Raw genomic sequence first — 14,369 nt, 5'->3', positions numbered from 1 at the left:
TACAGTGGAACAGAAACTGAAAAAGAATATATTGACCGTGGCGTTTCCTTCTTATGACGAGAGCCGCGGTGTTAGAAATAAATAAATTATTGTGCTGATTTCAGTATCTTTAAAAAACAAACAAAACCCCCCAAACATAAAGCCAAACCCTATACTGAGGTTTTGCATGGTGTAAAATTTATATAAATTTAATCAATTATATGACTGGTCTATTAAAAAAACAGATGATTAATAAAATAGAGATTCATTAATTGGTAAACAGCCCTTGCTGGAATGAACTCCTGCCTCATGGAGGGAGTCCATCTCAATTAATCTAGTCAAGTGTTCATCCAATTTGCTCTTAATGATACAAGGTGATGAAAATTACACAGACACACACAAACACACACTCTTCTTGGCAACCTGTTCCAGTGCTCTATCGACCATACAGTTAGCTTGAGCCTACATTCAGCACACTCTCATTTCTTGCCTTTCTTTGCCCTTCTCGTCCCAGTAACTTCCTTCCTCCCATTTACGTTGCCTTTCTAATCTGTTCAAGGTGGTGTCCCCAGGCATAGGGACGCGAGCTCATGGGAGCAAAAGACGACACACAGAGACCAGAGCTAGGCTAAAACATGGCCACTAGAATAATAGTGGAGGTTTGGGTGAGGCATTGGGACAAGGATCCTGATGTCAGACAGCTCGCTTGCTGACCAATGTCTCTCTCACACACCCAGCCCACTGACTGGGAGCTGACAGGGAGTTTTGGGGGTGTTAAGTGTGGCCTACCTCGGTGTGGGCCATTCCAGTGGGCCGCTGTCTGCAGCATGGGCGAAAGTCAGCTAGCCTCAGGCCCCTGAAGTGGAGCTGAGGATTTAGGGCAGCTCCACCCAAGACTCCTTACAGAGATCCCCTTACTTTTTTGTGGATCCTGGCCCATCGTCCTGCCATGGCAGCACCAAAAGTTATGATACTCCAGTCCTGAATAACTGTGATTGGCTCCTGTCCAGTCGGCCCATCTATGGTGCTGCACCATCAGAACAAAGGGGGCCTGCTACAGATGACGACAAGTGGGCAGAGCCCACATGCCAAAAGAGACAGGCTGGAGCATTTACTTGAGTGCAGACCTATTCTGCTGGTGGAGAGGACTCCAGCCCATCACAACATGGCACGCAGGACCCTTTCCTTGCAAGCATTTAAGAACAGACCAATGGCCCACCTGGGCAAGCATCCCTGTCTTGTACAGTGACCAAACAGATGCCTCTGGGCAGCCCCAAAGCAGGGCACAAAGGCGAGAGCCGTTTCCCCTTGTTGCTCCTCAGCAGAAGGTATTCAGCCCCTGCATCTGAGCCTGGAGATTGCATATATCCATCATGACTAGTATCTATTGATACTAGGCCTCTCCTCCACGATCTGTTTGAAACTAAGCTAGAGGCCATGGCTACACCTAGTAGCAGCGAATTCCACAAATTAATGGCATGCAGCAGTCAAGCCATTTTTCATTTCTAAGGCAATAGTAGATAGAGGAGGGCAGTTCCATTCCACATCAGTCTCTCGTGGTTTCAAGGCAGCTTGCACCTTAAAACATCAGACTGGAAGGGGAGGAGCTGCTGCTGAGCGGATATATTTGCAAGCAAGTGAACCATCACATCATCTCTAGCTGCTTGTGCTTAGGACACTGACATCCTACCAAAGCGTCTGAAGTTGTGACAAACACTGCAGAGGAACTGAGCCCCCCATCCCCCAGTTCAGAAAAGAGGAAGGCTCAGAGTACCACAACTACATTTTCAACCTGTACCTGTATGTAGCATCATAGCAGCACTTTGAAGCTATTACGCTACAGCAGAAATGGGGAGCCTGCGGAAATTGAGTAATTCCCACCATCCCTGGCCATTAGCCATGTTGGCTTGGACTGATGGAGCCCTATGACATCTGGAGAGTCATCAGTTCCTCATCCCTGTACTTCAGGCACTGGCTGGTCACTCTGTTGAGTTGCTACCTCCTCCTCCTTTTAGGGAACAAAACACCTTGCAGATATTTGTCTAAAGTGCAAGGTGTTCCCCACTGGGATGCAGCGCACTTTCTCACCCAGCAGCAGGAGGTGGTGACAGAGGCACCAAGGGTCAGGACAGGTGGACTTCCATACCCTGGGACCAGAGCCATTGCTTGCAAAAGCCTTGTTGGTCCTGGGACTCATTTCTTTCCTGCCCACACTATTGATAACACCAGGAAAGGCAGAATTAGCAGACAGACAAGTCAGATAACCTTTGAAGTTGCAGGAGGCTGGCTATCCATTATGCCGGGGGAACAGCTCCGGGGAGACATAAACGGGCCCATTGTGATGCTGGAAGGGAAGCGCGATAGAGGTTTATGGCTGCACGGAACAGGCAAAAGTAATGGGCATGGAGTCCCAGCAGTAAAGAACAGTAATATGCCAAGAGTCCCATTTCGCGTGAATGACCGTATATCTTCCCGGTACGAAGATGCCATTTCCACAGGGGGGTCGCGAGGGGGAAGAGCAACGCTGCGTGCAACACACGCTAAAACAGCATGCTGGTTTAGTAAAAGAAATCATATTCTTTGCTGACTCTAGGCCAGTTGATGCAATCAGTAAAATCGAGATGCAAAACTATTTTCTGGACTGAACCACTCCAGCCTGTAAGTGTGGGGGTTGCTTGTATAGAAGTGTTCCAGTTACAGGTGAAGAGGCAGGGGAGCCCTCGATTAAATCCACAAGTTGCAGCCCTTAATCCCTAGTTAATATCCAACTCATGCCCACCCCCACAAATATGAAGGCCACTTGCCAGAAACTGCAGGAGGGCACTTTTGTGCTCAGATCCTGCTTGTGGGCTTCTCCAAGGCATCTGGTTGGCCACTGTGAGAACAGGATGCTGGACTAGATGGGCCACTGGCCTGATCCAGCAGGCCTCATCTTGTGCTCTTCTGTAGCCTTATAAATATCAGAGGCGGATTTAGGGGAGCACGACCAGTTTGGTAGAACAGAGCGTGGAGCCTTATAGGCACCCCAACTATTATTTAAAGTGGAGCGCGAGAAGCGAGGGCACCGAATTTTGGCATTGCTCAGGGTGCTGCTGAAATTTGAGACCCCACTATAAATATGCTAGCTAAAGGATACAGCACAAAAAATAAGGAGGGTGCGCCTCCTCTGCCCCCCTAGTAATTTGAGTTCTACTGTTAATTCATAGAAGGACCGAAATTCGTACCCAGCAGGCTAATTTTTATGAGCCAATATCTTTATTTATTTTAAAGGGACCATTCAAACATTTGGTTGCCCACTGCAGCCTGAAGGTAAAACAGGGCCCTTAAATGCATTGTGTTACTGACAGTATAAACTGCACTGGCAGGTTCAGGTTTTTGTTCTTCAGAAGAACACCCACAAGAGAAAGCAAATGGGAAAAGGTTGTGTGTAGCAGGTTTAAAGCAAAGAAGTCTAAGCTTCTCCAAAGGTAAATTTGAACACCATCTTAGCCCTACAGTCCTTCTGGCTTTTAAAGCCTGGGCTTATTCTGCCCATTATAGAAACAGGGCACTGATTATCAGGACTGTATTTCACAATTCCTTGGGCTGCTTAAGTGCAGAAAGTGACTATGAGCACATAATTCAGCATCTTGAGAATCTCATTTCCCCTTAAAAAAAACAACAAGTTTCCAGTCCTATTTATTTATTTGAAAACTTTACGGCTACAAAGAGAAACAGTGGAAAATGCCTGGTGGGATCTCAGTAGGGGGGACTTTGGGCAATCAGGGTAATGGGGCTTTTGTCCACAGCCTGTTCCTTTAAACTTCCTCAAGAGTAGTAAAAATAGATTACTGGTCAAATTTATACAGGGCACAGAATTTATGTGCGCGCGCATGCGTGTACATGGGTGCACACATGATTTTTTTGTGGTTTTTTTACTCTTCCTTGCTTATTTACAGCTTTGGATAAAACATGGACTCCTGGGTCTCCTGCACCACTTTAAACAGAAAAAGAGCATTAAAGGATAGCTTTGAAATCACTTCAAAGTGAACCACCACAAAAGTCTACGTGGTACGGCAGCTAAACAGATGTTGTGTGTGTCTCTTTCTCTGTGTGTGTGTGTTTATTCCAAGAGAGCTGTATTATGGCTCTGACTTGCCATTTTCCAGCTGCTTGTTCATATATCCCTGATGAGTCTGCTAGAGAGCATGCAGAGAGAATGCTCTGTGGCTCCACCCTAAGGCAGCTTGCACCAACAGTACCATTCACTTCAAAGCTGTTCACATCAAGTAATTGTATCCTACTAGCTTGGTGCAGTCTCTAATTAAACTCAGATTCGAGAAATTGGACTCTTCTCTCCTCCCTGAGACCATCTGGGCCTATTTCCTTTAATATGGCCTAGGCATTTGTATTATTTAGTATACTTATATGCTGCTTCTGAGAACAGCTTATCGGGGGCTTTCATGCCATCTCCCACCCAGGCACCAACCAGGCTGGAATCTGCACCACTTTTTCACAGCAACAGCAAACAAAGGCTGTCAGATCATTCTCTGGCCCCTCAGGTGCTTTTAAAAACTGTAAATTATTTAAATACCGAGTGAACAAGAGCCGCACCGAAAAGCATTTTAGAACACTGACTCCCTGGAAATTGCAAGATTATACACAAGGCCTTTTACCATCTGTTGATTTTTTTTTGTCCCCCCTCCCCACTGCAGATGTATAACTTTAAGGTAGAAAAAGAGAAGGGAAAGGGAAGAGGAGTCAGAGTTGTATTGTGGAGACTTGGATTATTTGTTTTATTTGTTCATAATAATAATAATAAAAAACCACTCCAAAGGAGTGAGCAACATTACCTATTTTTAAAGCATAACCTTGGCTAGGGAACTGTATCACAAAATTCAAAGAAGCACTTATTTAAAAAGATGGTTGTGTTTCAGATTTTGATTGTTTTGCAAAGTGTGAATTGGGACATTTAGGCAAGCCTACCTAAGTTGGAGTACAACTCCCATCAGCTACAGTCAGAAAGATCAAGGATGGTGGAAGTTGTAGACCAACATCTGGAGCGCCAGAGGTTCCTTGCTCCCTGCTTTGAAGGGTTGAATAGCTGCTCACACTAAGTAAAGAACTGGCATTCTGTTCATGCACTCCCTATTTTCCATTGCAATTCTTTATGTCCCAGAGCTTTCTAGAAACAAAAACAGGCTTGGCAGGGATTTGTTTATTAATGTCCATATTTATAAATGCTTCATTCTCTGCTGGGCACATAGCACAACCTGATCTAGCTTATAAAACCAGATTTAGAACAGCTGTGAGAGGTCGGGTGGGCGGGAACCCACACAAGTCAATCTATTAAAACTCACATTGTGATAAAACAGCGATGAGCTCCTGCTGAACTAAAGCTCAGTTCTCCAAGCGTGAGAAAACTAGACTCCTTGACGGATGGCTTGAAATAGCTTCCTGTTTAAAGAGGAAGTTATGGCTCTATAGATGGTGCCACCTTCCATATTATGTGCAGAATTTCTGTGTGCCAGGAGGCAGGGTCAGCATTAATGCTCTGCTCTCAATCTTTAGCCCGCTAATGGCCATTATACCGCTGTCCACATTTCTCAGAGAGTAACTACTCCTAGAGGGTCTCCCCGGACATCTTCCAGGGGTTAATCCTCCTCATGGTACCTTTTCAGACCCTTTGAATAATGCCATTTCTCATGTCTGAATGTAGCCCAGTTTCCGAACAGCCACACAAGCATTTCAAACACAAGATTTGCATCGGCAGGGAAGCTATTCAGCACCCAGAAGATGCAGCGTTTGTGTGGCTCCATTTTATCTTTTAAAAACACACAAGCACACAAAAAGAGAAGCTTTTTCTTGTCAGCAAATGCTAGCTGAGAAAAAACAACTACTGGAATAAGCCAGCTGGGGAGATGTGTGGCTGGCAGGGAGGAGGGACACTAATATTTTGAAACCAGATTTTAAAAGGAAAAGGAAAGGAAGAAGGGGAAAGAAATCAATATTGAAATGATAACAGCCATAATCATCGCTTAAATGAGGCATTAATTGGAGAGTTTAATTATTCCTGTGGGGTGGCACAGAAAATGTTCTCTCCGTAAATAATTTACCGTAAAATTGGCTGCAATTTTTCTGTCTCTCTCAGCATTGTTGCCAACATGGAGCTTTGAAATTTCCCAGCCTTCAAGGAACAGCTTGCAGTAGGGGGCTGAAAGGCACAAAACTCCTTCACTGGTTTGGTACGGTTTGGTGTGGTATGGGATAGGCTCTGACCCTTGTTGGTTTTGGTGTGGGAGCAAAGATAGATTATGGAAAGATATATTATGGCTATATTGAGGAGGAGCCATAGCTCAGCAGTAGAGGACATGATATGCATGGAGAAAGGCCCCGGTTTCAGTCCTTTGCCGCAGTGGCTGGCACCCGCTGGAAGTGGTGGGCCAGAAAGCAGGGAGGCCAACAGTTGGTGGAGCCAAAGTCATCAACAGACAGAGCCAACTAATTCTAGTTTCGCCCCCATGATCCTCACTGTTGAGTTGAATAAAGGCAGCACTGAGAGTAAGGAAGAGGAAGTTGATAGCTGATGCCACCCCCGAACAGGCTGTAAATAAGAAGATGGGCAAGCGAGGGCTGGCTGACAGCAGACTGAAGTTACGGGAATACTACTCCATTTGTCCTAATGGACAGGTCTCCGCTGATCCCCTGGATGTCTCAGTAGGACTGGGAGAGACCCTGTCACAAGTAGACAATACCGATTCGGTATAAGGCAGGTTCCCTAGCTTAGCTAGCTTCACAAGTTACAACTGAGGCCTAGTTCAGACACTATCAAGCATGTGCTCTAACTTGCAATTGTATAAAGCAATTTTCTATGCTACATGTACACAGTTGCCCAATTTGACTAATTATTCTTCTTGGGAAAAGTGGGGATATTTATCTATCTATCTATCTATCTATCTATCTATCTATCTATCATCTATCAAAATGCATATGCCACCTGACTCATACCCTCCAACATTTCTCCAATGAAAATAGGGACATCCTATAGTAATAATAATAATTTTATTATTTATACCCCACCCATCTGACTGGGTTGCCCAAGCTACTCTGGGTGGCTTCCAACATACTATATATGAAAACACAATTAAATATTTAAAAAACTTCTCTATACAGGGCTTCCTTCAGATATCTTCTAAAGGTTATATAGTTACTTAACTCTTTGGCTCGGGAGTTGTATAACTCGCAAACCCTCCAACGTTTCTCTGATGAACGTAGGGACAGCCTACCATACCCCCCAACATTTGTCTGATGAAAATAGGGACGTCCTAAGGAAAAGCAGGACATTCTAGGATCAAATCAGAAACTGGGATGGTTTCTGTAAATCCAGGACTGTCCCTGGAAAACAGGGACACTTGGAGGGTCTGCTGACTGTAATAAAACCTGCATGTGGGGAGACATGTGTGTGTGTGTGTGTGTGTGTGGCAGTTTAAAAAGCAGTATTTAAAACATTCAAAAGATAATTAAAATCAATAGTAAACTAAAGAGAGATTAAAACACAGGTCAACACTCTACACATCTGAACAGGCCTGCCTAACCAAAAACACATTCGGTAGGCACTAAAATTAAGTATCTCAGGTTTGAAAGGCCTGTCAGAATACTGTAATACTGTTTTTAGAAGATGACTGAAGACGAACAAGATTAGTTCCTACTGGCAAGGAGTCCCACAGGGCAGGGACTGCCTCAGTAAAGGCCTGGATCCTTTTAAAGGCCAGGGACATGTGGGACTCCAAATGGGTGCCCAAAATCTACCACTTGGAAGCAGCTGCCTCATTTTACCTCATGTCCTTTGCAAACACAGGATAAAAATGGCCACCATGCAGATTGCAACTGTCAGCTCTGACTTTTAACCTGAGGCTTTCTGCCTTAGTGTCTTTATAAATACTTGATTCTGCTTTGATCCCTTGGTTAAGCTGAAACCTTGCATACATCCTTATCTTTGAAATAAATAAATAAAAAACCCAGATATTTAAATTCAGGCATTTCCCAAAGGTATCTCCCATCATCAAACCATCTTCAAGATTATCTCTGAGCAGCTGTTTTTTGAATCTGAGACAAAGCTTTGCCCGTCTACATCAGGCGAGCAATCTGTTTTTTTTCCTCCCCGTCTCCCTGATAGCTTACTTCATTGAGAAAAGAAAAAAGAAGAAGCATAAAACTGACTGGATAAAGAAGGGGAAGAAGAGGGGGGAAAGCTGATACAGCTGTATTTTGACAATGGTGTGGGGGTTTTTCAGCCAAAGAGCTGCCGTTGCTATGCTCTCAACTTGGTTGCTAAGGGGCTTGGCACACGTGCATGGCAAAATGTCAGGGTAGCTGACTTGATGGTACTTTCTCAAATCAGTGGAGGTTAATCTTTCACAGAATTGACATTGTTTCGGTTTTATCAGGTGGAACATTCAGGGGGGAAAAGCAAGGCTTAGTTTATGCCAGAATTCAAAATAAATCAAGGCTTTTAGGCCCAGAGCTCTCCCCACCCCCGCTCCAACCTCCAAATGCCGGCCACAAAATACACCTCTTTCTGGATACTGATGGGGTTCCTTCTCATGTTACCTCAGCGGTGTGGGAACTGCTTCTTCGTGGCGATCCCACACTGCTGCAGTAAGCATCTGTATATTGAACCATGTGGGCAGGACCAATCGTGTGGGTCTCTCTCGCCTGATCCTCCTCCTCCTTCTTGGCTGGTCGATCAGGGCTATAGCCAGCCTTCCTTGCTAGATGGGGCTGCCACATTTCCAGGAGGGGCTTCAAAGAAATGAATGGAAAATCAGTTATATCCTCACAACCAACATGAAACATCTACAACTCTTGTCACCTGAGCTGAGTAAGAGCAATCGGCTTGAAAGTCCGGAGGCTTTTTGCTCACTTCAATGAATTTACTCAACCCCCTAAAATGAAAAACAAAACACAGCTCCTTCAAGCACCCTGCCATGCTCAGTCACGGTATCCAAAATGGACTCCCAGATTACATTGATAGGAGGGTGGTGATCTTGAAAATATCCACCCAGAGCTAAGTTTGAGAGGGCAGAGTAGGCTCAGGTGAATGGAGTTTGAAGCCATGACCATTTCTGGGGGACAATTTTGGGGTGAGAAAAACAGTGGTAGTTAAATACTTAAATTTGCCCATTCTCAAAACAAGATCACATTCTTTAAATTGAAGCTGCAATATACAGTGGTACCTCGGGTTACATATGCTTCAGGTTACATATGCTTCAGGTTACAGACTCCGCTAACCCAGAAATAGTGCTTCAGGTTAAGAACTTTGCTTCAGGATAAGAACAGAAATCATGCTCCGGCGGCGCAGCAGCAGCAGGAGGCCTCATTAGCTAAAGTGGTGCTTCAGGTTAAGAACAGTTTCAGGTTAAGAAGGACCTCCAGAACGAATTAAGTACTTAACCCGAGGTACCACTGTAACAAACTTTCAAAGCTTGTTTGTGGGATGGTGTGGGTGTGTTGTTCTCAGTGGGATATTGCGTGCACCAGACTCTCTCTCACAAAGAGACTGTCCCACGGGTAGTTCTGTTCAGCTGTTCAGTACTCACAGGTACCATATATGTGATGGAGAATGTGCCTGGCTAGTCTTGCCCCCAGGAGCTGCTGCGTGCATCCCTAACTGATGCGTAATTGGCATCATTGTGAAGGGGGTTCATGTATGGAGCAGCTTCAAGGAATAAGGATAGCTGGGCCTGTTCTTCACAGCCCTTCTCGAGCTGACAGCAAACAAAAATACACCTCTCCTGTGATATCAACGCTTCTCCGAATTTTGTGATGAGGATCTTCCAACTCTACAGTACAAATATACAAAAATGCATATTGCTACGCATCACCCCAATCTCTGAGCGGTGTGAGTTTCCAGGGGTCTCAGGCACTTAGCCAGTGGTTATGTTTCCTTTTGGAAATGAGGCACGGTGGAGACTGTGGTGTCTTTATGGTAAATGGTTTATTTACACATACATACAACCTGAGCCTACAATGGAGGGGTTCACGGCATTAACACTCCAATGGGGTCATGCTACTGGCATAGGCACAGCCTTGGATCAAAACAAACATCAACCATTGTCCTCTGACCCTTTCTTTCCAGCTTGCCGCCTTTACCGGCCTGCAAACCTTTTCTTCAAGGTCACCACCAGCTCTCAAACTCTACTTCAAATTCTGCCTTTGGCTTCTAACTAACTCTGAGTTGCGGGAGGCGCCCCTCCCATTTGCTATCTGGCAGAGTCCCCTCTCTTTGGCTTTCCTAATGGCTCACCATCTTCCTTTTGCTCTTCTAACGGCCTCATCAATTTCCTCATCAGGAAACTGGCCTGGCTTATATTCTAACATTTGCTGGATCCAGGGGTTCGGTGTCTGGCACCCAGAAACTCATAACACAGGCGAATCTGGCACCCACACGTTGGGAGGAACTGTGTCAAAATGCATACATCAAAGAAAATAACATACAAAATTACATTAGAGGAAATTGCTTTCAAAAATATGTATATTAGGCAAGTCCCATAATTTCCCTTTATTCCCTTTATTGGGAAAGATTTGCACTAAAATGCTGACAAATTTTAATGAGGGGTTTTTTTCAATGCAAATTGCTGCAGAAACATGGTACTGTGAATTTAAGAACAGTACACTTGAGAATGGAAAAAGATAAAATTTTGCCCATCCCTACTTTGTGCCAAACAACTGCATAGGGCTTATCTATCCTGACACAGATATATTTTTCTTAGCTGTTTTGGAATCTTGCCTCAGAGATGCAGCTCCTACAAGAAAAAGGGCCCTAGATACACCTCAGGACTAAAGTTTGTTTGGTGCACATTTTAATGCAAGCCCACCTAACTTGCACTTCCTGAAACAAAAAGCACAATGAAGTGCAGCCATCCTTTGAAATTCAAACTTCTTTATATTTTGCCATGCAGTTCTCCAGCCCAAAGAATATGTAAGCAAATGCATATATATTGGGTGGTTTAAATCAACGGATTCATTCATCCCTAATACAAAGGTGCTATTGTGTGCCACAGATTTCATGACTGCATCACGCAAGAGGATACATTACAATATTGGGAGCATGTCAGTGACTTCTTGAAAAACACAGGGCTTAACTATACTACAAGCCTAATCCGGTTTAACAGTCATTCCATTGCTACAGGGAATAACAGCAACTGTAGAACAGTGAGCCAGGGGGCTTGGAATCTTTAGCAGACATGGTGTCACTACCCTTACTAAATTCCCAGGATTCTTTTGGGGAAGCCATGACAGTCAAACGTAAAGGAAAGCAGTTTTCCCCCTAGATATTGTTTCCAGGACTTACATCTGAAGAGATAAGCGGGAGATTGCAGCTGACGAGTTAAGTTTCCAATTGTCTACAGCTGTGTTGTGTCTCTCCCATAGCTTCTGCTAGCAGAATAAATAAATGAAACTATGATGAAGGAACCAGTTCCTTGTGAAGTTGGACAGGCATGGCCTTTTAAGTAACCAAGCACTGTCAATACCGCCCCCAACATTATTTAGATATGCTAAATCTAGGCACATGGCAACCTGCAGAGAAGTTCAGACTTGTACATGTAGCAAAGGGAAGATATTAGTAGTAATTTAGACAAGAGCAAGCACATGGATGACACCAGTCCTGACAGCAAGCAAAGCTTTCCAGTTAACTCCAGAATTCTAATTTTAGTTTTTAATTAAAGCAGGGGTTCCCGACCAGCTCTTTGCAGACCAAGCTTGGTTCAGGTGGATTTTGGGTTGACGGTAAGGAGCAGCACATTCATCGCACTAAATATTCATATTGCTTTTTAATTATATTTTTATTGCTTCTTTTACTTCTTGCACTGTGTTTCACTGTTACCATCTGAGTTTGATGGATTCTATGGAATTCAAATTGTCATTCAATAAATACAACACATAAGAATTAAAAGAAGCAACAAAATACATTTAAAAATCACACAGCAGCTAGCCAAGCACATTATAATTGTTTCAACAGGGTACTAAGACCCTCAGCAATTTTCAGGCAACTCATGGGGGGAAAGTTGGGGAACTATTGTCCTAATACATACAATTCTGTATGCAATTTTTCTGTATGCATGTTACTGCAAGCCATTTCCCATGACAGAATGCATTTTTATATGTTATTTTCATGAATATATGCATTTTCGGGCACACGTTTCCCTAATTTACACATTTTGGTATCCAAGTTTTTGGTTCCTGCAAAATTCAGAGAAGTACAGATTTCAAAGGGTAGCACCTGTTTTGGCTCACTATTGATTTGGAAGTGAGAATTAGGAAGGATCACCTTTAAATGAAAACTGAACTGAATTTCTCAACCTTACTGACAGATGTGGAGCAGAGCTCTAAGTGAAAAGGTGGGAATGGCTGTGGGTTGCCAGTACACAGATCTAGTGGCATGGAGATGGGGTGCTTAGCATTTGTCATTCACAGGAACCTGGGCAAGAGAGGTGTGCTTTGGGAAGAATGTCTCATTGAGTTCCTGTCAGAGGGGATTACGGTAATAAAGGAGAAAACATTCTCCTGAGTCTTCAGGCAATGTTCAAGATTCACATGTTGGGCTTTCTTTGCACGGGGAGAATAGTGTTTGGAAAGAGCTGATAATTCTCAAAGGAACAGAAATATTTTCCCGTTGCTTCTGCCAGGGATTACAGCCAGCTACAAAGTATGTTCTCTGTATTGGCAAACAGGTATGTTTGCTTGGCTACAGATTCCCCAAATGTATGCAGTTAGTTCATACTAAGAGGGTAAGCAGACCTCCATTCTCTGCATGCTCCATTCTGCCACTGGATCTGACAACTTTTGAAAATCCAAAAAGAGGGAGATTTAGGTTTGCTTCATGGCCATTTATTCTCATCCTCTCAATCTATGAGGTAATGGAGGCCAAACCACCCTCCTGTGCCTGAACATATTTACTGGTACGTATCTTATTCCCATTCTTTTAAAGCTGAACAGTGGATGTATATCTTCTCCGTCCTTTGCACATTATATGCTGGGGTGTCCCCCCCCCCTGCATGGTTTGTCCGCTGAGCATTTGATCAGAGAATTTTAACTTAATTAATTTGCTCTCCCCTCCAAAAAGGAGGCTACTGCCTTGTAAAAAGTTCAACTCTGATCTATCAGCTTGGCTTCAGCAAGGCTTATTAAGAGCAGAGCTTGGCAGATCAAAGCACTTGCCAACAAACCTGAGCTGGACTGCAAAGCATACTTCACATGGCGCATTGCATGGCACTTTGCAGCATAGCTGGGGTCCTTTGTAAAGCTCTTTCCTAATTCCCCGCAAAGTGTTAGTTAGCTTGCAAGACCTGAGCTGTAGAGCAGCTTGCTTTGATCTACCAGAGGCTCAAATTTAAATTTCAAACAACATTGAATAGGAAACTTCAGCAAGTTTCCGAAAAATAAGGAGAACATGTCCAAATTAATAGAGTAGTCAGAAAACCAGAGTTTACGTTGGCTGAGGGTATCTGCAATGGGGTGCCTTATGAGCAGGGAAAGAGGGTTCTTCCCACACCACTAAGCAACCAGAACCACACACACACACATTACTTGTGATTTAGGATTGCCACGTAGACAAGAAAGAGTACTTTCAAGGATGCATTGAATACTTCCAACTCTTATTTTAGAAATTAATAACATTTCAAACATGCAAGTATTCTTATGCATTGCAAAGGACTGGTGTTCAACATACTGGGCGTGTTAGTTTTGCAAATAACCCCTTTATTTGCCATGTACACGTTTTCTGCGACTTGTCACCTGCTCTATGTATAATGTATTGATTTATTTCAACGATTTGTCTACTGTGCTGCCTTAATCACAGTCATCTCTAAGCATACTATCGGAGACCCAGTACGAGTTAAAACTAAACACCAGTTTGTATAAAATTTCGTCTGCTGGGTTTACTCCCTTCCTCTTCCGCCTGTTGAAGAGCCCCATGAATCTCAAAAAACCTGCCTGTGTTAAGTTGGCTAATAAGTATTCTAGTCTATATACCATGTATCTTCTTACATTTCATGAATTATTTTATGGCACAGTGTGTCAAGGGATGAGAGATGTGAGATTCAAATGGGCACCAGTGATGATAATATGCTCTTATATTTATGGAACACCTTTCACCCAAGAGACCCTCTTGACTTCATCTGTGTACCTGCCACTCTACTAAGATGCCTGGGCCTTTGAAAGCAAAGCCTGTGGCTGTTTATACCTGGCACATGATCCACACAGGAATAGAAGCCCACATCCCCATCACTACATGTGGAGGGTTTAAAAGCTACTGTGCGGCTGATGAAGGAAGAAAAGAGAACACTGGGGAACTAAACACAATACCATTGATGAAATTCAATTGTTAGATCTGGGGGAGCTCACCTAAC

General features: G+C 43.8%; 1 protein-coding gene across 25 annotated transcripts in view; it reads right to left on the bottom strand.

Moving 5' to 3' along the window:
• The window catches only part of SRCIN1 (SRC kinase signaling inhibitor 1), a 321,699-nt gene that overhangs the window by 64,269 nt on the left and 243,061 nt on the right, over positions 1 to 14,369 (bottom strand). For 14 of the 25 annotated variants that reach the window (XM_083582373.1, XM_083582376.1, XM_083582372.1 and 11 more), the window contains one exon: positions 8,569 to 8,760. The exons of 9 other annotated variants lie outside the window; for them this stretch is intronic. In XM_083582373.1, coding sequence (XP_083438499.1) covers positions 8,569 to 8,760 — 192 coding nt within the window. Of the gene's footprint in view, positions 1 to 6,074; positions 6,376 to 8,139; positions 8,238 to 8,568; positions 8,761 to 14,369 lie in introns of those variants that run through there. 2 more of the 25 variants (XM_083582357.1, XM_083582378.1) reach the window with 2 other exon arrangements.

Source organism: Podarcis filfolensis, assembly GCF_964270895.1.
Source record: "Podarcis filfolensis genome assembly, chromosome: 13".
NCBI lineage: Eukaryota > Metazoa > Chordata > Lepidosauria > Squamata > Lacertidae > Podarcis > Podarcis filfolensis.
This window is presented reverse-complemented; position numbering and strand designations above follow the sequence as displayed.